At 53.4% G+C, this 27,092-nt stretch overlaps 8 protein-coding genes across 8 annotated transcripts; 3 read left to right on the top strand and 5 right to left on the bottom strand.

The window, feature by feature from the left end:
* Positions 1-181: 181 nt before the first annotated feature.
* Positions 182-1,038, top strand: YPT5 (GTPase Ypt5; the record flags this gene model as incomplete). Its single annotated transcript, XM_049392960.1, has 5 exons — positions 182-254; positions 304-323; positions 372-398; positions 448-639; positions 688-1,038. The coding sequence occupies 5 exons, from the start codon at positions 182-184 to the stop codon at positions 1,036-1,038; spliced, it is 663 nt and encodes a 220-aa protein (XP_049239354.1).
* A 5,956-nt stretch (positions 1,039-6,994) lies between these two features.
* J4E84_010404 (uncharacterized protein) lies at positions 6,995-8,896 on the top strand (the record flags this gene model as incomplete). Its single annotated transcript, XM_049392959.1, has 2 exons — positions 6,995-7,211; positions 7,266-8,896. 2 exons carry the CDS (start codon positions 6,995-6,997, stop codon positions 8,894-8,896), a joined length of 1,848 nt encoding a protein of 615 aa, XP_049239353.1.
* A 429-nt stretch (positions 8,897-9,325) lies between these two features.
* J4E84_010403 (uncharacterized protein) lies at positions 9,326-10,839 on the bottom strand (the record flags this gene model as incomplete). Its single annotated transcript, XM_049392958.1, has 3 exons — positions 9,326-9,403; positions 9,462-10,227; positions 10,280-10,839. 3 exons carry the CDS (start codon positions 10,837-10,839, stop codon positions 9,326-9,328), a joined length of 1,404 nt encoding a protein of 467 aa, XP_049239352.1.
* Positions 10,840-11,891: 1,052 nt separating this feature from the next.
* Positions 11,892-13,289, top strand: J4E84_010402 (uncharacterized protein; the record flags this gene model as incomplete). The annotated part of the gene is made up of 1 exon (XM_049392957.1): positions 11,892-13,289. The coding sequence occupies one exon, from the start codon at positions 11,892-11,894 to the stop codon at positions 13,287-13,289; it is 1,398 nt and encodes a 465-aa protein (XP_049239351.1).
* A 724-nt stretch (positions 13,290-14,013) lies between these two features.
* Positions 14,014-15,043, bottom strand: J4E84_010401 (uncharacterized protein; the record flags this gene model as incomplete). Its single annotated transcript, XM_049392956.1, has 2 exons — positions 14,014-14,420; positions 14,494-15,043. The coding sequence occupies 2 exons, from the start codon at positions 15,041-15,043 to the stop codon at positions 14,014-14,016; spliced, it is 957 nt and encodes a 318-aa protein (XP_049239350.1).
* A 4,153-nt stretch (positions 15,044-19,196) lies between these two features.
* Positions 19,197-20,293, bottom strand: J4E84_010400 (uncharacterized protein; the record flags this gene model as incomplete). Its single annotated transcript, XM_049392955.1, has 3 exons — positions 19,197-19,663; positions 19,711-20,187; positions 20,236-20,293. 3 exons carry the CDS (start codon positions 20,291-20,293, stop codon positions 19,197-19,199), a joined length of 1,002 nt encoding a protein of 333 aa, XP_049239349.1.
* A 199-nt stretch (positions 20,294-20,492) lies between these two features.
* J4E84_010399 (uncharacterized protein) lies at positions 20,493-21,943 on the bottom strand (the record flags this gene model as incomplete). The annotated part of the gene is made up of 2 exons (XM_049392954.1): positions 20,493-20,894; positions 21,530-21,943. The coding sequence occupies 2 exons, from the start codon at positions 21,941-21,943 to the stop codon at positions 20,493-20,495; spliced, it is 816 nt and encodes a 271-aa protein (XP_049239348.1).
* Positions 21,944-26,003: 4,060 nt separating this feature from the next.
* J4E84_010398 (uncharacterized protein) lies at positions 26,004-26,928 on the bottom strand (the record flags this gene model as incomplete). The annotated part of the gene is given in 2 exon segments (XM_049392953.1): positions 26,004-26,902; positions 26,922-26,928. 2 exon segments carry the CDS (start codon positions 26,926-26,928, stop codon positions 26,004-26,006), a joined length of 906 nt encoding a protein of 301 aa, XP_049239347.1.
* Between the last annotated feature and the right edge of the window lie 164 nt (positions 26,929-27,092).

Here is a 27,092-nt window from a genome sequence, read left to right as displayed (position 1 = left end):
AGACGCAGCACCTCGTCACAGCACCATCCAGCTCTTTCACCCTCACCACACCCCAACACGCCTCTCGATCCCATACCCCGACCCGGTCCCGCCTTGACCGCCCACCACTCGCACCACCACCCTCGCCCACTCTACACCACCCCCCTCCGCCACAACCCGCTAGCGCCGCGTCACCCCCATCATGTCGGCCAGGATGCAGCAAGGCCAACGGCCCGGAGGCTCCAGATTCGCACAGTTCAAGCTGGTGCTGTTGGGTACGAGATTACTATAGTATATGTATTAAGACATGACTAACCTGCCCAGGTGAATCCGCCGTCGGAAAGGTGCGCAGGCCTATCAAGGCAGCCATGACATAAGCTAACATGCCGCAGTCGTCTCTAGTATTGCGCTTCGTCAAGGTAGGACATACCACGGCCCCAAACAAGATGTTAGTATTAATGTATGCAGGACCAATTCGACGACTACCGGGAATCCACCATCGGCGCCGCCTTCCTCACCCAAACCATCGCCCTCGATGAGAACACGACGGTCAAGTTCGAGATCTGGGATACCGCCGGCCAGGAGCGCTACAAGTCGCTCGCGCCCATGTACTACCGAAACGCAAACTGTGCCGTCGTCGTTTACGACATCACACAGGCCGTACGTCCCTATCGCCCCCCAATACCTTCCCCAGACTAACACCCCCAGGCCTCCCTCGACAAAGCAAAAGCCTGGGTCAAAGAACTCCAACGCCAAGCCAACGAAAACATCATCATCGCTCTCGCCGGCAACAAACTCGATCTCGTGACCGAATCCCCCGACAAGCGCGCCATCTCCACCGCCGACGCCGAGCAATACGCCCGCGAAGCCGGCCTCCTCTTCTTCGAGACGTCGGCCAAGACAAGCGAGAACGTGAAGGAGCTCTTCACTGCTATCGCGAAGAAACTGCCTATCGACCAGGCGGGACCCAGGAACTTGAGACCGGGCCAGCAACGACAGGGCGTTAACCTCAGGCCTGAGGCGAACCAGACTCAGGGGCCTGGTGGGTGCAACTGCTAGGGATGAGTGAGAAGGGAAATGTTTGTTTGGTATATCGCGGGGAAGATTGAAGTGGAGATGGTAGGCGATGCGACTTGGGATAGGTCCATGCTACGTCTGGTTATCCAGTATAGCCTTCTTCGTACGTCTCTCAGTATGTTCATTGTGGGACATTGGTGGGCTTATTTGGAGTAAAGGGTTTGTGTTTAGTCGCTCGAAGTCCATATTGCTTTGTTCACTCAAGAGAAGATATTTTGGGGCTACTTGCACCGATTTTTAATTAATGAATTTCGACAATCAGTTTCGCTCCTTTGCTTCGCCGCAGTCTTTCTATCGCCGCTTCCTCAATCCTAGCTCGTCTTCAAAGATCTTAGTTATGATCTCTCCGTCCTTCTCCTTGGTAGCCTTACTCTTGGCATATCCGTCCGCCTACTCTGCATCCTGCTCCTCATCCTCATCATCTCGTGCATCCCCCTTCTTCTCCCCATCCTTTTCCCCCTTTTCCTTCTCACCCTGTCCGTGTTTCTCTTCTTTCCCCTTATCTTTCCCCTCATCCTTCTTCCTCTCGTCGTCCTTGTTTCCTCCCGCATCTCGCTTCCCTCCCGCTCCCACGATTATGCTATCTTGTGACATGTTTTAGCTGATGAGTAGTGTGAGGAGCGTTGCTTAGGGCTTGTCTTCGGGCGGTTTTGGGCGGATGAGGGGAGTGGGTGTTGGTGTAAGGAGGACGGGATGTGGATTGTTATAGTGGGGGTTTATGGTGGGTGGGTTTGCGCTGGGGTGATTGCGGGATTGCTGTGCTTGGTGTTGCAGGTGGATTTAGAATGGTGTGATGCGTGATGCTGGCAAATATGTGGTTCGTGATATGTGAGATGTGAAAGCTTGTGGAAAGGCTCTGAGGATAGCTATGCCATTTGACAACCACATCTCGTGCGATCTAATCACGAGACTACTTTTAAATGCGCGAAGCATGCTTCGGAAGTACTTCAAAGCCACATCTTCGCCTAGACGTTGAAGCCAGCTCCTTGACCACCTTAGTCAAAAGTCACCCACGTCCTCTTTCCCCCGACCGTATGACAAATGATCACCCACCGGTCAACTGCTACATTATCAACAAACAAACCCGGTACACGAGTCCCATGCCACCCATACATATTATACTGCACATCTCCAAGAGCCCCCCGCGGCCAGGATGACGACCATAGTTCTTGATAGTGCGCGGGTAACGACTGCTCTGCGGGCACATGCCGCACTATCTGGGTTTCACCAGAGAAGTGTCCAGGGTTGAGCGAGACATATATCCCAGGGAGAATCATAGGCGCGTATAGCTCTTGTGCCGCTTGGATAAGATGCCCGCTTTGGTTGTTGAGCCGCGTTTTGAGGTCGGTGAGTTGCGTGGTCAGGTTTGTGAGTTGGGCGTCCCGCACTGTGAGCTGCGCGTTGACGTTGTTGAGGGCGGCCTTGAGTGCTGGTACTGTTGTCATGATAGAGCAGACTAGTAAGGAGAAGGGGGAATGGGTATGCTGGGTCTTTGGTGTTAGTTGTGGTGGTGATACGGGAAGTGATGGGTTGAGGGGCACGGGGATGAAGAACGAGATCTTATCGTACTAATACTGATGGTTATAGTGTTTTTGTTATGTCAAATGACGCCCGTTGCGTGACCCGACAGCATGCGCATGAAGTCCTTCATCACTTGCTACCATCCACTCGTCTCACCCATCTCCTCATCTGCACACACACTCATACCACCACCCTAACCAGTCACTTGATCCCCCCTCGCTTCAAAGCTCATCCACGTCCTAATCCCCTGCAAAGTAGTATGGCAAATCAGCACCTTCCTATCAACCTCCTCTCGATCCACAAACAGCCCCGGCAACCGTATCCCATGTCTCCCATGCATGTTCTTGTCTCCACGGCGCGACATAACCCCAAGGTCGTCGCCCTAGGTCGACCACTGGATCTTGTACTGCGTTTCCCCCGGCAGCTTGATTTGTACTTGGACTTGGCCTGAGAAGGCACTGGCGTCGAGCGAGACGTAGATACCGCGGAACGGGGTTATCGCATACATTTCTGTTGTTGCGCCGTAGAGTCGGGCGTCGCTGTCCCGGAGCAACGTTTTGAGATCATCGACTTCTCTCGTTGCGGCGTGGAATCGAGCGTCGCTGTCCCGGAGCGACGTTTTGAGATCATCGACTTCTTTCGTTGCGGCGTAGAGCCGGGGGTTGCTGTCTCGGAGTGACTCAGTGTGATCGTGGATCATTTTTTGTAGTTGAGATGTGTATGACGGAGGCGGAGGCATGATGAGGTTGGGTGATGAGGTGGATGGAGAGGGGTGGTAGTGGTGATGGTAAGAGATCTGAGTGGGTTGAGATGGGTGAGAAGAGCGCGTTTCGTTGTATAGATGGATGGAAGTAATGGGAGTAAGTGGGTCTGCGGTACGTTGATTGATGGGGCTTGTGTGATGTGATGGTGTGATGTTGGGATGTATGCGACGTGCGCATGGGCTCCTCCGCGGTTGCTGGAAGGTGATGTGTTTGCAAGGAAGGTGGGTCTGAGAGTATTGATGAGCGACTTCCGTGGAAAGGGCACATGGTAAGTGCGCAGTGAACATCAAAGCAGCGCGCTTGAACAGGGGGGTAAGATAACGATATCACTTCTTCTCGCTTCGAGCGGCTGAAGCGCATAGCTCTTTGCATTAGTGTTCGGCGCCTGCTACTACACCCTCAGCTCATCCATCTCCCGAGGCCCACATCTAGGAAGGCACCCAACAGGCTATCAAATCTCTTCCCCAAACTCCGTCCCCTATCCAGGTCACCTCACAAGATCCTCATCCGTCTGATCGTCAATCCTCACAACCGTCTTCTTCATCCCCGCCGCAAATGGTGTCCAAGTCATCACAATCGGCGTCTCCACCTCTTCCGGCGCAACAAACACACCGGGAAGGCGCACACCAACTCTTCCCTGCATGTCCACCATGTCTTCTGGTCTGTGTCCTGCATACGCCGAGTTCGACAACTGTATCGGGTAGGGAGGGGTATAGGGCTTAAGCTCTCCGTTTTCCGATCGTGCTAGCCGTTCAACCGTCATAGAGATGGTGCCGTTGAGTGTATCTCTGTTGGGGGAGACGTACACGCCGCGGATGTGGATGGGGAAGTATAGTTCTTTTGTGACAAGTCTTAGCTGGGCGGTGAGCTCGACGATTCGATCATTTAGGTCGACTATGCGCGGTCTGGGCATAGTGGGATGAGTGGATGAGTGGATGTGTGGATGAGTAGATAAGTGGATAAGTTGGTGAGAAGTGATGGATGGTATATTTGGGTGGCAGAATTTCCAAGGTTGGAAGCGGGCTTTGCTGACTAGTAAAGATGGAAGGGGCGTTGTTCTGACAAGTGGTTAGTGGTCACTAGGTTCTGCACTGAGCCAAACGACGGGCTATTCATAGAACAACTGCGAGAATGATCTCACGTCCGCAAACTATTTGAGAGATTGATCTAGAAAACAACAACTAAACCTGTCTTTGGAAGGAAGGTAGGTCTGAGAACATGTTGATGAGCGACTTCCGTGAGAGATGGCAAAAGGTAAGTGCGCAGTGAACCCAACTACTACATCCTCTACTGCACGAATACAACGGCGGTCACCAACCACTCAACACATCTGAACCATTACGTATTCATCTTCCTCTGCGTCATTTCTCTTCTGTTGACCTTCTTCACCCACGGGCTCAATTTGTATAATCGACCTCGTCCCTCCATCCAGTGTCCAAACGACCAGCAGCGGCTTCTCCACCTCTTCACTCGCAACGAAGATACCAGGCACACGTACGCCGGTCCTGCCATACTTGTTGACGCTTGTGTCAGCGGCGTCTTTCAAGGTTGGTATGGTGACCCTGTCGTCACAAGCCTTTCTTTCTTCGTCCCAAGACGATGACCACTCGAGGCGATGGTTGGTGGCTCCAGGGTGGCGTATCCCAATTCTTAGGCGGTCGGGGAGAGCGTTGATAGTAGGAGACATGTAAAGGCCGCGAATTGCAGTTGGGAGGTAAAGTTCTTGAGCAGTCGTTTTCGATACCTTTACCCAGGATGACATAGCGAAGCAGTGGCTGGTTCTTAGTAGTCTGGTACTCTTGGTGGATATGATATCGAGCGGACGAACGAGAAGCACTGGACTTTATGGTAAATGTTAAACGTCACTGAGCTTGCTCTGCCTAGGTATGTCAAACAAGAAGTGGTCATATAATGTATGCCCATAGCCAGTCTTTCGCAAACTGTCCCAAGCAACAGACTTGGTGGTACTGCGATACCTCATTTATGGCCACTAGTCGCGCCCTTGCGCAAACACGTCCTCGATCTCTTCAGAAACTGCACCCAAGTCTCTAGATGAGAGTCGCCCTCGTCCCTGTCTCTATCCTCCTCTTTTCCTGTTTCCTTTTCGTCGCAGTATATATATACTCTAGCTATAGTAGCTAGAGATTAGTCTTTTATTCTGTAACACTATTAAACGTTATTTTTACTACTTCTGCTTTTCTTATTATCTTTTCTACTATTCTTCTGTTTCTTTAGTAGCGCGCGACCTACTTCGCGCAGCTCTATCTTCGCATTTCTGTTCTTAAAAGGCGTTAAGGTCGACATGTTATCAAAGCTTTACTAGATGTAGAGCGTGTTTTTTTAGTATATACCTAGGTAAGCTTAGGTAAGTGTTTACTTATAGGAAAAAAAAACTAAAAAGAGGTATGTAATGCGCGTTTAAGAGAGCAAATGTGTATTTTAAAGAGAGTCTAGAGGTTCGCGAGTGACACTACAGTTCTATAACGCAGAAATAATTACGCAAACAATTGGTTAATGTCTATAATCGGGGTGCAGTCTCCGTGTAAACGCGACATGTAGTCTGTCGATTCTATTTTGTAAAAGATCTCGTAGGTCTTGGACCACCTCGTAGAGGCTTGCAGCCTACGTTACCTAGGCAGGATAATAGTAAGCAAAGGTGAAGACGTACCTAGCGTTGATATAGGCGTCACGATATTTAAATATTCTCCCTTACGAACACGATGATACCTCCTGCCTTAACATCAACGAGATAAGGAGATGCGACGCCGTACGATCCAACAGGTGGTGACGTGGGTGTACCTACCTAGGTAGGTAAGCTTAGATCTCCTGGCGAAGCAACGAGATGCATTCATACTATCCACACTGCCGCGCTGCCCAGATATTCCACGAACGCGCGCATACCAAGCCATAGATAAGCGCGAGCACCATATTGTCCATCGCCCGGACAAGAGCCTCGTAAAGACGTCGCTGGGTCAGTCACAATGCCGTCAACCGGGTTGGCGGCGGGGTACAAGCTGCACTCTCTCGAGGTCCGGAACCCGTATCCACTCCCTCACCTTCCAAGAGCAAGTCAAGCACGCCCAAGAGCAGCTAACACGCCGTCGGACCCAACAGCTAGTGGCTTGACTTTGCTTGTTTATCGCGGCGCACGATGATGTCGAAGTTTTGGAGCTGCCTAATCCAGCGTTAGCGCGGCCGTTTCCGCAGGCTAGAGCGTTCCCGTCATATGCCCTTGCTATCATGCCAACTTCACCCCCCGCCTTTGTGAACATCGCTATTTGCGTTATCACACACCACGGACGAATCACGATGCGTGATGGACAGGCCGACTGTTGTTTTCGCCATCTTGGCAACGCTGAGCTTGTCGCGATGAAGAGATTGTCTAGCCTGGCTTGTACCGCACGCGATAGCAATCCAGTCAAGGCTGTTCCGACGATACGGCGATCGACATGCATGTACTATGCGCTTTGCTATCGTCCTTCCAGATGGGGCGCCCTGCCCTAGGGTCGCCAAGGTACCATGAAGCTGTATGACGCGAGTCTGGGCGGAGCTTCGCAGGAGCTTAAATAGCTGGCAAGGCTTGCTTGGTGGGACTGGGCGTGCGCGTTTTGTCTGCTGCATCTGTTTTTGAGACGCCTATACCAATTGCTACAATGCAGATCTTCGCGACTGTCGTGTTGGCTGCTGTTGCCGCGCGGGATGCGCTGGCTTCGCCGATTCAGGCGAGATCGCCGTATGTGGTTAAGGAGACGCATTATGCGCCGAGGGAGTGGACGAAGCTTGAGAGGTCGCATGGCGGGAAGACGATCCAGCTGCAGATTGGTCTTAAGCAGGGGAGGTTTGAGGAGCTTGATCGCCATCTTCATGAGGGTATGTTTTTTTGATTCAGAGGTATGCGGCGGCATCTGAGCTAACGACGTGTAGTCTCTGACCCTGACCATGCCCGCTACGGTCAGCATCTGAGTGCCGACGAGGTCGATGAGCTCGTTGCACCCAGCTCTGAGACTCACGACTTGGTGCACGAGTGGCTCGCCGAGAGCGGAATCGACACCAGCAACCTGGGCTACAGCTCGGCCAAGGATTGGGTCATCGTCCATCTTCCCATTGAGATGGTCGAGAGTCTGCTCGACACCGAATACCACAACTACAAGCACAAGGATGGCTCCGTTGTTGCGCGTACCACAGCCTGGTCTCTCCCACGCCACCTACACGCTCACATCGACACCGTCCAGCCCACGACATCCTTCTTCCGCGGCGCCGCCCACGCCGCGACATTCGTCGATGAGGCCGTCGAGGTACCCAAGAGCTACCACACGCCCCAGAACTCGTCCATCTCAGCCGTCTGCAACGTAACATCCGTCACCCCAGAATGCTTCCAAACCCTCTACAAGACCAAGTGGTACCACACCAAAGCCAGCCGCAAGAACAGCATCGGTTTCACAAACTACCTCGGCGAAATCCCCATCCGCCCCGACACCAAAATGTTCCTCGAGAAGTACCGCCCCGAAGCCGTCTCGCAAGCCTACGCCTTCAAGCAAATCTCCATCGACAACGGCCCCACCCAAGACGGCCCCCTGACCTACAACCAATCCACCGTCGAAGGCATCAGCCGCGAAGCCAACCTAGACGTGCAAGCCATTTCCGGAATAAGCTGGAAAACACCCATAACCTCCTACTCCACCGGCGGCCAACCCCCCTTCGTCCCCGACATCTCCACGCCCACAAACACAAACGAGCCCTACCTCGCCTGGGTAAACTGGCTCCTAACCCAGCGCTCCATCCCGCGCATCATCTCGACCTCCTACGGCGAGCCCGAGCAAACCATCCCAAAGAGCTACGCCGAGCGCGTGTGCCGGCAATTCGCCCAAGTCGGCGCTCGGGGCACAACCCTCTTTTTCTCGTCTGGCGACCGCGGTCTCGGTGGCACGGATACCTGCTATACCAACGACGGCAAGAACACGTATCAGTTCCAACCCGCGTTCCCTGCGTCTTGCCCGTATGTCACGACTGTTGGTGCAACCATGAACTTCGAGCCTGAGGAATCTGCTTACCGCCCGAGCCGCAATACGACTGCTGGGTTCCGTGATTTGTACAGCAGTGGCAGTGGGTTTAGCAACTACTTTGCGCGGCCTTGGTATCAGGATAAGGTTGTGCCTAAGTATGTAAAGTCGCTTGGTGATACGTACGAGGGGTTGTACAACAAGACCGGCCGCGGCTACCCCGATCTCGCGGCCCAGGGTCTGTATTTCGCGTACTTCTGGAACGGAACCGAGGGTACCATCTCTGGTACTTCAGCCTCGTGCCCGCTGACTGGTGGTATCTTTGCGCTTGTCAACGACGCGTTGTTGGCGGCTGGGAAGCCTGCACTGGGTTTCATGAACCCGTGGTTGTATAAGAAGGGATACAAGGGTTTGACTGATATCACCAAGGGATTCAGCAGGGGTTGCAACGTTGAAGGTTTCCCTGTTACTGAAGGTTGGGACCCGGTTACTGGGTTCGGTACTCCGAATTTCCCTAAGCTGGTTAAGTTGGCGGGAGCGGATTGTGGGTATTAGGTCGAAGATGAAGGTGGTAAGGCGTGTAAAAACCTGTTGGTAAAGAATGGGTTCACGCGAATGAAGTGTTGTTGTATAGTAACTTATTGTTGAGTATCATGTCGTGTGTCATGCAGTGATCATGTGGCAATCCATAATCGCGTGCTCCTCCTTGCATCCCATCCACGCCCCAACGCCGCGGTAATTGACCAAGGCATCGCTCACAAGGCAGCTGGGGTTACTTTTTCCTATTAGAAACTGTTATGGAACCAATAAATGACTTTCTTCAAAGCCACTTTTTGGTTACATAACAGTTTCTAGCAAGAAAAAGTAACCCCAGCTACCTTGCAAGCCCGGTGATCCAGAATGCCTCAGCATGAATAGACCACCGGTCCGCTGTATCAACTGCCGCAGTCGCCACCCCTCCATCTCTTCTCGTACCGTTTCTCGTTACTCTGCACCGTTCGAAGTAGCGACATCGGGGTTGGGATAGTACCACGCAGCTACGGCTACGATGACGTAGACGATCTGTTTCGAATTGTTAGCAAAGCCACTCACTTGTCAACGACAATGAATCATAACTTACGATAAGCATCGCACCCTCCAGATAGTTCGACTCTCCGTCCCTCAAAAAGTTGCCAACAACAACGATAGCCAACACCAACAGCACTATCATGAAGATCTCAAAGTTGAGATCCATATCCTTGCCCATTGCCCATCCGACAAGAACCACAAGCGGGGCGTTGAACAGTGCGGTTTGGATGCTTGGGCCAATGCAGTGGAAGAGCGCGAAGTTGATCTGGCCATCCCATGCCTCATCAATGGCGGTGAGGTGCTCGGCGGCTTTCTCAACGAGCGGCAGCATGATGAGACCGAGGAACTGGTCTGGCACGCCATTCTCGACTACGTCTTCGATGCGCTCGACGAGGAAGACGGCGAGAAGCGTTACGATAGCCAGAGAGAGGATGAGCGCGACGACGCACTCCGTAAACGTAAACTTGGGCTTCGCAAGATCTTCATGGTGATCCAGATCAGCGTGCTCGTCCGCCTCAAGAACTTCATCGAAGAGGGAGTGCTGGGAGCGCGCGTTGTACCAGATGAAGATGCAGAAAGCGATGATGAGGAGGATCGACGTCACCTGACTAATTCTCAAGACGTTGTGCTGCAGGATCTTCTCGGTGAACTCGTGGTGCTTGGACGCTTTTGCGACGGCGGAGCCTTTGAGCGCGGAGTAGTAGGCTGATGGGATGAGTAGACCGAAACCGGCCACGAGGAGGAGTCCAGACCCGACTTCGCTGATGGAGGCGTGGAATTTTTGCGACATCTGGCGGAGGCCGCCTACGAAGAAACAACTAGAGATGTAATCAGTATATGTACCACAAGTCATCATTCCATAATACTTACAGTCCAAGGCAAAGCAGCAAGTTGGTGATGATGGACCCCAAAATCGCAGCCTGAATAACCGGAATGAGGTTTCCATGTTCACTCGACCCATCCAGAGAATGGTGCTTGGCAATCAAGATGATGAAGAGGATGATCTCTACAATCGAACCAAACGCAGTCTCAATCAGGATACCAGACACCTTTGGCATCTTCCTCGCAAACTCTTGGCCCGCGAAGCCCAGCAGATTAGCCACAGGCACCATGGCAATGTAGCTAGTCGCAAAGATGGCAATCGGCATGCCCGGTGCCGCAAAGTGCAGTACGATAGCTACAATGACGAAGGGCCAAAGAAGGTTCGTGTATTTTGCGGCATTGCTGCCAGAGCGCCATGCTACGTTGATGAAGTGCGAGGGGTGGAAGCCCTTGCGCCCGCTTTCGCCATCGGGGTGGATGTGCGAGGGGATGATGTTGTGCAGCAGAGGTGTAGACTCGGTATCATTGTTTGACCGGCTGTTGAAGTGGTCGGATAGAACGCGCGAGACGTTGTGCGAGTTGTCGTGGCCGTGGCGGGCGGACGACATCCTGACGGTACCTGGAGGGAGGATTCCGGGTATTCGGGAGTGAGGAGGGCTGTGGTTGGCCGAGGGCCCTGGAGCTCTGTGCAGCTCTTGATTGGCTCCCCACGGTAAGGTGATGGGCGGGAAGCTTAGGAGAGAGCTTAACAAACCTCGCGAACAGAGATGCGAGATGCGATTGATGCTTCTTCCTGCGCAGAGCAGTTGGGATGGAGGAGCTGAGGAGCTGAGGTACGAGGTTTTGCGGAGAAAGCGGTGACGCGATTCGCGACTGCCCAGACGCGGCTGGGGCTGGGCATTGGCTGAAAAACAAGGCAGGATCGTCGCGGTTGGACGACGTGTCAACCTTCTCCATCTTCACGCTTCACGATCGACATAGCCGCACGTCGCGATATGTTGTCGCAATGAGCCCGCATTTCTTCCGGATGGTGCAGCGCGCAGAAGCAACGTCAACGAACGTTTCGCGACGGCGATGCATAGCTACCGCTGGCGGGAGGGCTGTAAGTGAGATTGACCAGCTAAGAGTACAGCGCAGGATAGGGTATCACTCCAAAGGACGATGATGCATCACAGTCTTTGATGATCTTGCTGGGTATCAGAAAGCGTTGGCAGAGTTCTCGGATCGTTCTCGCATGCCTCGTGGAGCGGATCTTGCTAACCCCAGACTCGCGCTCGTGGTACAGCTGCTGTCGCTACCGCGGCGCACATCGGTTACCTCCCACAAGACACCCAGTGATTCTGCCCCTCATCCAACGGAGATGGGAGATTTGGAAAACAAATTCCAGAACCAGTGGCCCGTGCACTGTCTTTCGACTGAATGGTACAGTCACCAGAGCCAATCTCTGACCTTTGCGACGTCTTATTCGGGACTACCATCGCGGATGAGATGCGGTATGTTGCGCTGCGGGTTCGTGAGTGGCTCGCTAATCACTCGATGTCATCGCAAAACATACTCCCAGAGCTTGGGTACCGCGGTAAGAAATCCTCCCAGGTATGTAGTCCTTATGGATTTCTGAACTTCCTCCCGTTATACAAAACTCTCATGGCTATTATTTCAAATGGACAACCCCACATCAACCCCAGCGAACAACGCCATCCTCATGACGACGTCCCCCGTGGCATGGGGATTCCACGGCAACTACGAGGACTTTGTGAAGAATGAACTGGTACCTGTGGACAATCCACCCACCGATGGAAACTGCGCTATATGTCGGCTCGATTTCGCCCATCAGGACCAAGGAGAAGAGCAGCCATCGGATGAGCACGTCTATGGAATGACGGCCCAAGACAGAATCCTTGCTGCTGCGATCGCCGCAGCAACGGCCGAGCAAACTCCCCCTGGCAACGTCGTACAGATCTGGAAATGCAATCATTTCTTCCACAAAGACTGCATTTGCACTTGGATAGACGGAGACGTCACTGCCACGGCCGCTCGCCGATCATGTCCACTATGCAAGACCGAACTCGTTCGGTACGACCCCCTAGCCCGAGCCAGAGCTGTATGCCTCGAGATTCTCACGCATCAGGAAACCATCAACGGGTTGAACGTCGTATACCGCAACGCCGCTTCGATGCGCGCAAAGATGCAAGGCCTCAGAATAGACATAAACAGGCTCAGGCTCGGGTTCAGTCACGACCCCTATGCTCTATTAACGAGCTCTAGAGATAATATCCGCGTCCGCCTACGAAATCTCATGCAAGCAGCTGGTATCACGGATGAACGATCCTACCTCGACCAACTCGATCAACTCATTATGTTTGGCGGTTACAGCGTTCGTGACAGCGTAGACCTAGTGTACCGGTCCCAGCTCAGCGCGTCCGCAGCAAAATTCGAAAGTCAAAAGAGGGACATACAAGCTCAACTCCAACCCATCTACACGAAGCTCGACGAAATAGAGCAGATTCTTAAGGAACTAGCCGAGGTGCTATACCAAAGCTGGGGCTATTCTCCCGCACACGCATCTGCCCGGCTGCTTGAAGACTTCGGCACAGCTGATCCTGGTGAGATAGGTCCCTGGCTAATGGCTCATCTCGATGGGCAGTCGAATGTGGAGATTGATCTACACTTTGTGATTATTGATGCGGAGTGGATGCGCAAAAAGGCGGCTTGGACTAAGAAATGGTTGGACCCCGCGGAATATGGTGTATCGCCGGTGAATGCGGGAGGAGTGGAGGACGAGGGGCATGAGAGTACGGTTGGTACGGCTGGGGAGGGAGGTGGGTTGGGTGTGGTGCATGTTGAGGATGTGGATGGGCGGGGGGACGGTCAACAGCGAGATAGAACGGAAGAGGGTGCGGGTGTTGGATATACTGAGGACGGTGAGGAAGAAGAGGAAGAAAATGCGAGCGTCGTGTATACTGAGAATGTGGACGAGCAGGAGCAAGATCAAGATGAACTCTACCATGACATGGCAGAGATGAACTTGGGGTCTCGAGACACGCCTCATGAATTCTAGCCATTAAGGCTCAGAGTCGGTTCAGCGGCGCGGTTGCTTAGTGGGGTTGGTCGGGGTGAGAGAGGAAGTCGCCCGATTGGGTTAGTGCGCAAACGAGTATATTTCCAAACACTGCCTCCGCGATGCAGGCTGCTGCTTCTTCCTACTTTCGCGTCCTCACATCAATATTTGCATATCGATTGCTTTGCAGATGGGGCAATCTCCCAGTGGTAAGCAGGTGCACGCTGACGACGGCGATGGCGATGCACTGCGTCTCTCACCTCAGGCCGCGCGATCTCCTGCTCACTCACCCCAAGCCATCCCACGCCAGATCAAAGCGACTGTATCAATTACATCACTACAAGACCACGATCGAATGAGCAGTCAAAGTGCTCACGCGACGGGAGACACAGACATCGACGCGTCACTGCTCTCGTCGCTTGTTGACCCTACCAGCTTATCCGTCGCCGGTGAGGCCGCCACTGGCGCCGCGCAAGGTTCTGGCGTATCTCCGCTGCCATCATCTGGCTTCGGCAGGTGGGCAGGCAACAACTCAGGTCTCGGACTCAACGATGGCTCGGTATTTGGGAGGCCGTCTTTAACTTCTAGTCCGCCGCCCAACGCGCCGACTGGTCCACGATCAGCCAAAGTAGTCTTCCAAAAAGCCTCTCTGAAGACTCAGCCCGTCTCGCCATCACCTTAATGACACACGGACTTCCACTCATCATGCCCCCCATGTATCCCCCTACGCAAGCACAAAAGACATACCCGCCACCCCCGCCACCAGCACAAGCATACCCGTGCTTCTTCCCCGCGCCAACCCCACCGCAGCACTCTCGTCATCATCACCATCACCGCTAGGCTGATTAACAGACTCAGCAGGCACACGGCTCCCCTCAAGCACATTATCGGGCGCGATGCAAACCACGCTCGTCTTCGCCTTCCCGTTCGCAACGGACGCGACGACAACAGGATGGGGACGAGTAATATACTCGTCGTACATGGTGAAATTGTCCAACTCGTGATCGTAGCTTGAATTGCCTACACCGGCGGGACCGTAGCCAACGAGTGGGGCTGTGTGGTAGTCGGATGGAAGTTGGACGCCGGTTGGGGGGACGGTGCAGGTCATGTTTGTTGTGTTGAGGGTGCCTCCTGTACACAAAGGCGGGTTAGTAAAGCACCGAACGCATAGTAGAGGCAACTTCGAGCTAAAAACCCGACGTACCGATCATGCCCATGCTACTCGAGAAACCCGATCCACAAATCTCTTTCATCTCTGTCTCGTTCAAGTGCGGTGGCGGGCATACGAACGAAGCGCGTCCGCTGGTGCCGTTGGTCATTTGCTCTAGCGCGTCGTCCGGGAGCGTTAATTCGCTTTCCAGGTAGTCAAGGCATTCTTGCGGTAGTACGCCATCGCAGCCGCTTTCGTCGTCGCCTTGTCTTACATTATCGACGCCGTGAAAGAACCACACGCAGGTTTGGTCGAGGCTGTTGGGAGGAGCGCTGAGGTACACCATTTGCTGGGCATCGAATGTCCGGCTCCACCTGTCTGGATCGCGGAACTCGCCGAATGTGACGGAGATGCGCAGGTCGGAGACGTTTGCTGTGCCGCTGCCGTTTACGGGGTATTCGTAGTGGTCGCCTAGACGGTTTAGGTCGGGGCAGCTGACGTCGGAGCTGGGGTGAATTTCGCTGCTGTTCTGGGCAAGAGCTGAAGTGGTTAGGAGGGATGCTGAGATGAGGGCGCTGCTGAGGCGGGATGATCGTGATGCCATGGTTGGAATGTGGTTGTCAAGGTCGTTTGGTACTAAGAGTGGTGATGATTACGTAGAAGAACGAGGGCTTCAAGTTGTCTTTGTACATCGTAAGGCCAACCACAGTGTTGCACCGACGGCTCTGCATCGCCCTGCCGAATTGACGTCACATCGTATTCAGCCTTGTTTGTTTCGCTGTGGTGCAACAGGACGCCTGATTATGTGTTGTTATTCGCGGTCGCGGCTATGCGATATTGACGCTAAGCCTGCGATTAACGTAAAATAGTACCACAGGAATCAGCCGCCAAGTTTGTGGTCGACACGCGATGCATGCACAGCCAGACGTTTCAAAGGCTTGTACGGATCGGGGCCGAAATGCTGTGATCAGGGCGAGTTGTGTGGCTTTGAGGTATGCCAAGCTGGATGTCACGGCTGGGCTTTACCCACAAGGCACGCCTTAACCGTCGGTGGTAATGGATTACTATTCCTGCGAACTCAGGTCCAGATGCGCATCTAGGAATTGATTTGATCGTGTGGGCGACGGTTCGATGGCTAGATCGCTTGCGGAAATCATTGTGCTTTCCATTAATGATGTGGTGGTACCTGGCGCTCACGTGACGTCGCAGTTCGGCATGCGGAAGGAACCTTGGAAAGCTAAGTATAGCTTTCACCGCCTTGTTCTGGTCAGATTCGGGCTTAGAAGGAGCAAGTGAGTAAATAAAGTATAGCAAAGCTGCATGAGCGCATGATTGATGGGAAAGCGATGCCATCAAATTCGAATGTTGAAGTTGATAGGATACATGCAAGGAGTGAGGTGCAAGGTCGACAGCGGGGAAGGCTTGACCTCGCGAAGTGTGGGGGGCGCTAAGACCGCCTTGGCCTCACGCGACTGGCCGCCTCTATCGCTGGAACTTCATCACTATCTCCCTATCCCACCTTTGATAAGCTCATCGACGCGCATAACAACTCGCGGTCCTCGAAATGACGAGATGTGTGACCGACTATCCTTTCGAGTTGCCAGTGCGCACTCAGAACGCTTCTATACTCCGCCAAGGCCAGTCGAAACAGCATGTCGCGCACGATCCGCATAGCCGCTGCACAGGTTGGCGCAGTCCATCGCACTGACATCCGTGAAAACACAATTGACCGACTCGTCCGTCTGCTCAATCAAGCCGCTGAACAAGGCGCACAAGTCGTACTATTCCCAGAATGTACTTTTACCACCTTCTTCCCTCGTTATCTCATCACCAACGAAGCGGAACTCGAGTCGTTCTTCGAGCACGGCGATGTGACTACAGCGGAAAACACAAGACCTATCTTCGAACGAGCTAAGGAGTTGGAGGTCGACATCTGCATCGGATTCGCAGAGGCAACAGATGACGGTGACCACTACAACTCCTGCGTCTACTATCACGCCAAGTCCGGGTCTATTCTGTCAAAGTATCGAAAGGTGCATTTACCCGGAGATGTTGACCCTTTCCCCGAGCCCGATGCAGTCAACCAGCTTGAGAAGCGATACTTTAAGCCGGGTAATTCAGGGTTCAACGCCTTCCGAGTACCTGGCCTGGTGGAGACCACACCTGAACACGGCGAGCCCATCTTCGGCATGATAATATGCAACGATCGACGGTGGGCAGAAGCTTGGAGATGCTTGGGTCTTCAAGGCGTCGAACTTGTTCTCGTGGGCTTCAACACGCCAGGTTTTGCTCCACAGATGTGGGGTGCGTCCCCCGATGTGAGTCCAGCGGAGGCACGTGCTGAGGCCATCTTCCATCACAAGCTAGTCATGCAGGCCCACTCGTACACCAATGCGTGCTTCTCCGTCAGCGCAGCGAGATGCGGGCTGGATGACGGGAAGTACGATTTAGTAGGAGGCTCGACTATCATTGGGCCTGATGGAAAGATCATGGCTGAGAGCAAGACGGAGGAGGATGAAATCATCGTCGCCGATTGCGACCTTGATCGATGTCTGCCTGGCAAGACGCGGACGTTTGACTTTGCGAGACATCGGCGGACGGAGCATTATGGTATTCTGACTTCGCAAACGGGAGTTGTCGAACCGCCGCGACTAGCACAATCGGAAAACGCGCATCATGAACCCAAGGCTACAGCGAGCGATGGGAACCGTAAGCCGCTGGCCTCCGTCACAGGCGCCAAATCTTCAAAGCACATTCGCATCCTCCTCTGCAACCCCAACACTACCAAATCAATGACAAACGCCTGTCTAGAAACACTCAAACCAACACTCCCACCCGACGTCACCGTTTACGGCTTCACAGCCCCCAAACCATCGCCATCAGCTATCGAATCGAACTTCGACAACATCATGTCCGCAGCTGTCGCCGCCCGAGCTATCATACCCGTTGCACATCAGTACGACGCATTCCTCATAGCTTGCTACAGCGATCACGCACTCATAAAGGTCCTTCGTGAAGAGCTCTCGCAGCCGGTAGTTGGTATTATGGAGGCCTCGCTGTTCGCTGCACGAACGCTGGGTGGACGGTTTGGCATCATCCCAACAACGCGACGATCGCAGTATACGCTGGAGGACTCTGTGAAACACTACGGTATGGAGTCGTTCTGCGCTGGTGTGAGAAGTTGTGATATCGGGGTTTTGGAACTTGAATCGAAGCCTGAAGAGGAAGTGCTTGGAACCATGTGTGACGTGGGCAAGAGGTTGGTTGCAGATGGTGCTGATGTGTTGACGCTTGGGTGTGCCGGCATGACGAACATGAAAGCTGCTGTTGAAGAGGCGGTTGGAGGTCATGTGCAAGTGATTGATGGTGTGCTGGCCGGTGTACATCATCTGGTTGGTCTTGTTAGACTTGGGATGCAAACGGCTAAGAGGGGTATGTACGCGAGCGCGGAGATAGACAGAGCGAAGAGGCCAACGTTGGTATTGAATGCGTTTGATACATGAACGCCTGCATGACATCCTCCCTAGGGTCGGTGTAGCATGAACACCACGTATATATCCTCGCTCAAGTCCAGCGCAAATTCGTATGTGCCAACATTCTCTCACGTATTCAACCATCGTTCAAAATCGACATGGCCGGAGAACAACCTTCCGAACAGCCTACGGCTAAGCCTCTGGCATCAGAATCCGACAACATAGAACGCTTTGCCGAACACGTCAACGAGCGGAAGAGAAGGCGTAACCTGTGGGGTCAGTACGTGGACGAGCAGTCACGCAAGAAGTCTGACGGAGAGAAGCCTGTTCATACACCAGATCCTTCTCAGTCTACCAACTCGAAGGCAACGCAGACTGATGATACGCCGTATGTCAAAGAGCAGGATGTTGATGGCGCCACGGGAGTTGGCGATAAGGACGTGGAAGGAGCGGGCGTAAAACTGGCAAACGAGGGTGGAGATGATGATGGGTTTGTTAAGACGCCGTGTACTGGTGGTGCGTCGGGGGAGCAGGATAATATGGACTTGTACGAGCCGTGATGCGACAATGATAAGACTGTTGGTTGTAACACGTTCAAACGGCCTATCTTGGCCTGCATAGCCGTTTGCATCCGTCAGTTACACTAGTGACACTCATTCAGCGAACGACAGCTGCTATTGGACCTGGCATATAAATACCGCTTTTCTTGCCTCTCGTCTGACCTGCCCCACCGCCCTGATCACACACTACCGACACTTCCAGCTTACCCCGAACTTAGCAAGAACATATCCAAAGCTTTAGCGCAATGTCTGAAGGTCCTCCTGAGAAGCCATCCGATGGTGGATTCGGTCAGAAGATTCCACATCCGAGAGATATAATGGGCGAATTCATAAGGCGGAATCCGAATACAAATGTCGTAGATCCAGATGTTCCAGATGATGAAGAGGAGGAGACGAACGAGGGAGAAGAGAGAGCGGCAGATGTAGAAGCAGAGGAAGGTCAACGTACAGGTGTTGATGAGCAGTTCGGTAGCGTGAAGGACAGAGTTCGGGAATTGGAGCGTAGGTCGTAAAGCGTTGACGCAAGCTCTTCCACCTTCACCTTAGCCTTAACCTAAGATTTAAGACTCCCGCATTTTGCAGAGCAACGTATCAACAAGGCTTGACAATAACTATGCGGAGGTCCTGCAGAGATCTGAAGCCCTCCGCCAAATTGAAATCCGATTTTACGACTGTTACGACTGTTGAGAGTTGCGCATAAGATTAAGCTACACATGCCACTTCTTTACCGGAAGTAAGTCGGTGCCGTAGCCTTAGCAGCCATCCAAGCCTCATCCAAAGCCTTCACCACATCATCAGGCAACGGTCCCTTCTCCAGATCCGCCAGATTACCTTCCAACTGCTTCAAGCTGCTAACACCAATAATAACACCGTCGTTTCCGCCCTTAACTCTGGTCTTCAGTTCAGAGTGGTGAACGCACCACCGCAGCGCGATCTCGAGCAGGGTCAAGTCATGCTTCTGGGCAGCATCTTCAGCGATCTTCAGAGCCTGGAACGTGGCGTCTTTGAAGTAGCGGTCGCGGTACATGCTTCCGACGCGGTCTGCTTTGGTGCCGAAACGGCCTTCGTCGGGCTTGATGTCTTTGGATTTGATCTTGCCGGAGAAGAGACCGCCGGCTAGGGGGTTGTAGATGACGATGTCGATGCCGTATTTGCGGCACGCTGGGATGAGCTCGGGTTCGATGGCGCGAGCTTGCACGGTTAGACAATGCCATGTGCATGAGAAGGTAGATACTCACTGATTGCGTTGTACATCGCCTGGTAGATGGTCGGCTTCACCCAACCCCGCTCCTTGCAGATGTTGTACACCTCTGCGACTTCCCATGCAGCGAAGTTCGACAGACCCAAGTTGACAAACTTCCCCTGCTTGTGCAGCTCATTCACAGCACCGAGTGTCTCCTCGAACGGCACGGAATGGTCCGGCGCGTGCAGGTAGAAGATGTCAACGCAGTCCGCCCCCAGCTCTTTGAGACTAGTCTCGAAATGCTCCTTCAGCCTATCAGGCTTGTGAACACCAGCCTCATAAGGATACACCTTGGTGGCGAGAGTAAAGCCACGGTCCTTCCACCCCGCCTGGCGCGTCCATGCTTCTTGCTTGCCGCCAACGTACATGCGCGCCGTATCGATCTCATCGTAGCCCTGGGACTGGAAGTAGTCGAGATGCTTAGTAAATTCGTCAAAATCTGTGATGCGCGCGCCGCTGGTCTCGTCGGGACCTGGGATGCATTAGCCATGGTGTTGGGTGGTCGATCTTCAAAGCTTACCGAATGTCATCAAGCCGAGGATGACTCGGTCTTTGGGGTTCTGCGCGATAAGAGGCATCTTGGCTTTCTGTCTGAGTTGTGCGGTAGTACGGAGTAAGGATTAATGATGGAGAGCTTCACGCCTGCCGTCGTTGTCGCGAGATGACGACAGCGGGGTGCCCCACCCGGAGATAAAGACGCGGAGATATGCGGAAGAGCCGAACGAACCTTCTTCATTGATGGATGTCGATACACAAATGCTGCGAGTATCCCACTCCCTATTGCTTCGACTTGTACCTCAGTCCATTCCAGCGAAACGCTTCCAAGTCGTTGTGAGCCTTATCTACGTCAACATCCTGGTCGCTCTCGAGCCTTCCGGGTTTAATCCACGCCCATCCCTTAACGAAGATGGTCTCCTCTGATGACATCCAATGCCAGATCAGAAGTACTGCCGCGGTAGTTGGTAGAGAGGCAGCCCAGTAGATGCCAAAGCTTGGCTGTATGACCTTTGGCCCGTCCCACTTGAGTAAAGGCATAGCGAAAAGAGTAGCGAAGAAGGTAGGAGGCAGAAAGATCATGGTCATGATCGCGATAGTCTTCATCGAGTAACTGTCCTTTCGTGCTGCTAGTGCGATCTCCTTGCTACTTTTAGCATCGTCACGCGTGAGTAGGTTGAATATCTGGAGTTCACAATCAGCTGCTGGTGCGACGTCCTGGATTGTTTGTTTCAACCTACTACAGCCTGCTGCGTGCGGCCACGCTCTTGGAGATAAACTGCCTGCAGCTCGCCCGATTTCGTCTGACCTTCCAACATCGATGCAGCGACAAGGATATCGTCCAATGGCATTTGAACGCTGGGAGTGCTCGAAGATTGCGCAAGCGTCGAATGAATTGGTGACAAGGGTTGGGCTGATACAAGGTCGTTGAGGATTGCTCTTACAATGCAAGCGTGCCGGGAGACATTTGCAAGTGCCGTAAGTACGAATCCTAGCCGCTTAGAATGCTTCATTAGCTCATCCGTACTTGGAGGAGAGTCGTGCAGCACCTCATGCCATGCGCCATGCCCAGTGGTAACCTCTATGGATCGAATGCGGCCCAGGTTTTCGAAAGCAGTGCCTTCGATCCAACGGACCGTTTGTATGGCACACACGAAGGGACAGAAACGCGCGTCGCTTATAAGATCCTTGTGGTGAATGACGGTGTCTATCACGCTCTTAAAGATCTGCTGAGGATACTGGGAATGTTCTCGGGGTATGAGCACGGCTTTGGTGGTCGTCGCATGAGGGTCGTAAGTCCACAGCATCGTATACGACACGGTATGTAGGTAGCAAGCATACTGCGTGCCACCTTCCTTCAGTCGAGGAAAGAACCCGTATGTCGAAGACAGTATCATGCCAAGCCAGTACGGATCGTACCCGAAGTTGTCAAAGATCTCCAGAAAGGTTCGCCGGTCGATGGCAAAGACTCCTTCGAAATCGCGCTCCAAGCTTATCAGCCGCATAGATGCTGTTGCTGTCGCGTCGACGTTCTTGGGGATAGGTGTATTGACCTGGTCACATATCTCAGAAGTCTGGGACCAATGAACATTGGTTAGTTTGACGGTTGTCTCTGCTTCGGTATATTGCGCCACGGTTAATAGCGAAATTCTAGCATCGTGTAGTTCGGCACCTTGCTTGAACTTTTGCTCCGACAGAAATCGCGCTCGCGCTTGCTTTCGTAAGCCGTTCATCGAGGTGGATATTCGTTCTCAGCTGAAGAGGCGGATTCAAGGTAGCAAGCTGAGTTGGTCAAGAATAAGAAGGTTGAGGAACATGCAGGCGGCGTGGCAGGGCAATTAGGTCGCGACAACATTGTGGCTGAGCCATTGCACTGCCTGGGGCTTCAGCTTCTCTCTCGACCATCCATTCTTTTCACCTGCATATGACATTTCTGACCGTTCGACTTCTTTGCGCTCATCAGTGCACCGTATCTTGTAAAGCTTCCGCAAGATGCGCGCGCGGCACGGGTGAAGACTAGCGTGATTACATAGCGTGGGTGGATGCCTTCGGCAGGCCATCGGAATGTTTCCGACATCACTCTTTCTTCATGTCGCATTCCATCCGCGATGTTCTCAGATCATCTCTTCAGTCTCTCCTGTATGACGCAACATATCATTGACGCGAGTTCATGCCAAGCCGCCATGCAACAGCCCGACACCGAACTGACAGGACTCGTGCAGGTGCGATCGGAACGAGTCGAGAGCACTTGATCTCGGGTTCTACCGCATCCCCACCTCTTGTGGGCGATCAGCTTCATCTCTTCATTGGATGAGTCATCGTATAGCATGCGACATGTTCCAGCCCAGGCTGCTCTCAATACTCCGGCGCCGCCGATATCGTTCTGATGGTGTCGGTCACGGCAATTGCAATATAGATTGCTCTGCCTTGCTTCCGAATGGTTCCTCGATTCATTGGAAACGCCACGACTTGGTTGGGAGAAGGCGTCTGCGCGCGACTATTGGCCAGCTATCTCGGACCTACCAAGGCTCCGCGACGCGCGCGAACTGCTTGCAGCAAGGCGTCGAGGCGGAGCGTATGTCTCGCGAACGCCGTCTGTGCTAAGGACGTGCAAAAGCAGGAACAGCACACTCCCGCGGCCGTGCAACCCTTGAAGGCGATGATGAGGAATGGCTGAAACCTTGCGAGGCATCGCATCGTAGCCAGCATTCACAGCTCGCTTGCGGCGGTGGGGCGCTCTCGCACCAATGACGTCGCTGATGGGCCGATAAGGATAAGGAACCCAACATGTTGCAGCGCTCGGCTGGTCAGGCGGTCATCATCATGCAGCTAACCTGCACCATCATGCACCATGCTGCAGCTAGCGATGCCCATCACCCTCGCAGCATGGCCGAACTCTGCACCCAGGATCGTCCCGCAACCGTCCCGCCGCTCTTCTGTACAGCACAGGTGCCACGTAGCAGCGACGCAGGTACGCACAGAAGCCGCACACAAAGAAGCATAAACGTCGCGGGCAGATCGCTGCAGCTTATAAGACTGACAGCCGGCCCTGCGCTGGTGTTCCAGTGTTCTACACTCCATTTCACTGCAGACCGACATCTGCAGTACGCCAGACAATGAGGCGATCAGCTGGAGCCCGAGGTGTCATGTGGCCCAGTAAGCCACTGTGTGCAAACTTACGAATCAGTCACTTTCTCGCACACCATCAAGTGGGCTGTGCCCTGATTGGAGCGCAAACCCTCGATACAAGGTACTTTGACTGAATCCTTTCTTGATTTAGCTTATGGCCATGCGTCTATTGGAATTTGGCCTCCACGCCGCGACTGCGGTGCACTTGCTCCCTTGCCCGGCCGGAACACTCTTTGTCTTCACATGATATCATAATTCTCAATCCGCTTCTCTCAAGTCTCCTTCCCTTGAAACGCTAGATTGTTCCTGTCTATTGGCTTGTGTCGCGCGTCTTAAGTATCACCCGCGTCCCCCATCGTCGAATTTAGCTTTCCGAACTTCGGCATCTGCATGCATGCAGTCATCACCTCTTCAGAACCTGGACACTGGACTTGAACCTTAGGCGCATAGCGATCCGAGACTTGCATCTTGATCGCCATGTGTTGGTCCTTCAACTTTGGCTTTCCAGGCAACAAAAAGCGTAAGGACTCGTCGTCGTCGGACGAGAAAAAGAGGCGGGACCGACCGGCGGATAGCGCGCTTCATGGTGAGGGAAGGCCAGTCGCTGCAGAATATTCAGAGAAGCGCAGTTCCAAAGACTCGAGCAGACGAAGAAGATCTGGTGACTCTACCCCGCGATCTCCGCGGTCACCGCGCCACGAAAGAGAGAGGGAGGAGCACCGACCGCGATCGCAACACCAGTACGAAGATGCATACCGGACTCGCGAGAGACGCCGCTCGACACTGGACGTCGAAGTGCCGCAGGTCTATCGCCGTGCAGCTGAGCCAAGTAGCGTCAACTCATCGCAGGAGGCTCTGCTGAACCCACGCCCCCACCGAAGTCAACACCGTCGGCGGCAGCACCCAAAGCAAACGTCGCAAAGCACTCTGCGCGGGCGCGGAGCAAAGCGCGACCCTGTGAGACATTCAAAATCGAAGAAGAACGTCCGACCAGAACCTTCTCGGGGGTGGTCACTCTTTGCGCCCTCCCCGCCAAAGACACCCAAGCGCGAACATCGCGGTTACCAAACCTTGGATTCTTCGCCCCGTAGCAACCGCTCGTCCCGCCAGCATCGCTCCTCGACTGCATCCCAGACAAGTCCAGAGTCATCACGATCTCAGAACCGCCACCACCGTTCTCGTCAGCACGACCAGTCAGCTTCTTCTCCGCGCCAAGCGCGTTCTCGCACACCAAACACAACTGCTCGTCGCGTGCCTGACAGACGGTTCGCTGTACTCGCCGCTACCAACCAGGCGCTTGAGGAAGTCCGACAAGAAGCATTTGCGCAACCCTCCCCACCTCCGCGACGAGAGAGGCTGCGAAGGTATGAGGGCGTTACCATCCCGACATCGCAGATACCTTTCAATTGGGATTGCGTAAGCAGTTCGCAGGCCTCAGCTAGACCAAGCAATCGGAGTGGTGAATCGAGTGGTCGGAGACGGTCGCGTCGTTGATATGCTCGTTCCCAAGCATTGCATCTCGCATCTCACTCAAGCCACGCATGGCTACTGCACCTGGTTATAGTGAACAGGCAGAGTCGACAATAGACCAAGAGGTGGCGCAGTATCGCATTATCGCACATCGTGTAGCGACTGTTTCCTTTTCTTCTCCGCATTCTCTCGATAGTCTTGTAGTAAGATACCCCCCGGCATATCATCGGTAGTTTTGGGCGTTCGCATCACATCATTCGGCTCCGGCCCAGCACAGTCCATTTGGCGTTTTTTGGCAACACAATACCCCTGCATCACATATTCCCGCATCGCATGTAGTTCCCATCGTTGTAATAGTAGAATACATATCTTCGCATTTTGAAAATCATCTTTGTTCAGCATTGCGCTTACCCTTCATTGGTGGAGTAATCGAGGCGCCCTTGTGATAGCACCTGGGCACCTGGCCAGAATCGTGCCATGTGACGTCTCTACCTAAGTAGGTACGCTGAACATGTATGCGGCCATGGCCATGATCTACGCACGTCGCAAGCCTCATATATACGCAAAAGTACGTTCCTATATAAATCCAACCATCGATAAGCTCCTCATCCACCGTCACAGCACGGCCACCAATAACACCCCATACCCCATATGCCACAGTACCTAGGTACTCCCCTCTTCCACCACTACTCCCCATTCACCCTAGCTCCCATACCCATCCCTCCCGCTCATTGGCCACGGAGCATCTTCCTCAGTAACTCACACCTCCATCCCCTTGCTATCACATTACCTACCTGTCTAGGCAACTTCGGCGTCAAGTTCCATTCAACGGATCGGCAAGCGCATGGCACAGTTTCGAAGGGATGCGGTTGTGTTGGGAAGATGCGGAATTGGGTAATGGTAATATGTTGGTGTTCGGGGAATTTCACCGAGGTACAGGACGGGTATTTTGTGGAGCCGGGGCTTGGCGGTGGGGCGGGCTCGTCAGGGGGTAGCTCAAGCACAAGACCTGGACCTGCTGCTGCCTGTCTTCTGGACTTTGCGACGCGATTCACGTTTACACTTTTACTGTAATTTGATCGCGCATGCTTTAACAAGAGTTGATGACTGGATACATGCCAAAACACCCACGATCCTCTTTTCATGTCCACCTCGCCGGCCCCTTAGAATCTCCGCACCACCACGATGTCGCGATCAATGCCTACGATGTCGCGACCAATGCCTGTTGTCGGTCCATGAGCCGGCAGCGTTCGTCACCAGGGCCTTCAACTCATCGAGGAACTTCTCCAACACATTCGCATTATGCTGGGCAATGCCAGCGTGCCACTGTGGGTAGTTCTTCCCCTCTACGACCGTGTTACCCTGCCTGTTCGTGAACATTTTGTAATCGCGGTGGGTAAGAGTGTTCGTCGCTGGGTGCAGGAGGTAGAAAGTATTGTCATCCACCGCCTCTCGTTTTGGGTCTCCGACTGCAGTATTCGCCTTCTTCTTCTTGGATTTGAGACCACAGTTGACCATGTGGATGGCGTAGCCCTTGGGAAACTGGGAGACCTCAACGCTGGCTTTGGAAACTTTTAGCGACGTTTGAAGACACGGGATCTGGTACGACTTACATTGGTTGCTGAACCTGAGCAGCTTACCGGAGACCTTTGGCTTCTCTCTCAGCATGCGATCCCAGTCTGGCGCGTGGTCGAAGGGGACGAGAAAGAGCTTGCCGTCCTTGATGATGAGGTAGTATGATTTTGTGCCATGCCGACGGACGCATACCTTTGTGGTCTCGACCTCGTCGTTTCCCTCTTCACTGGACTCTGCTACGTCTTCGTCAGCGATGGAAGGATGAGGCACTCGAGCTGTCTTACCTTCAGCCTCTTCAGCCTCTTCAACCTCTTCAACCTCTTCAACCTCTTCAGCCTCCTCCTCATCCTCCTCATTCTCCTCATTCTCCTCTGGAGCCTCTACCATGGGCGTAAAAAGCTGCCAAGGTATCATCCTGTATCGAAGCTTGGGATTTTGGAAGGCATCGTTGTCCTTGGTATAGTGCTCGCCAGCCCTTTCAATCTTATCACGGCTCTGCGTTCCATCAATATACTCTACTACCGTAATTGGTTTTACAAAACATCAATCTGTCGTGATTACAATGCAGTTTTGTTTTCGGGAATGGCATGCGGAAATATCAAGGCCTAGCCTGACATCGTTCGCGCACGTCTTGGGTGATGAAGACCTGGCCGTAACCAGTATGTGCCCCAAGGGCCTACTGCAATATCACGTGAATCTTGTCAGACG

This window comes from Alternaria hordeiaustralica (genome assembly GCF_023758085.1).
Source record: "Alternaria hordeiaustralica strain BMP 2776 chromosome Unknown scaffold_40, whole genome shotgun sequence".
Lineage (NCBI taxonomy): Eukaryota > Fungi > Ascomycota > Dothideomycetes > Pleosporales > Pleosporaceae > Alternaria > Alternaria hordeiaustralica.
The sequence above is the reverse complement of the archived record's forward strand: the minus strand, read 5'-3'. Positions and strand labels throughout refer to the sequence as shown.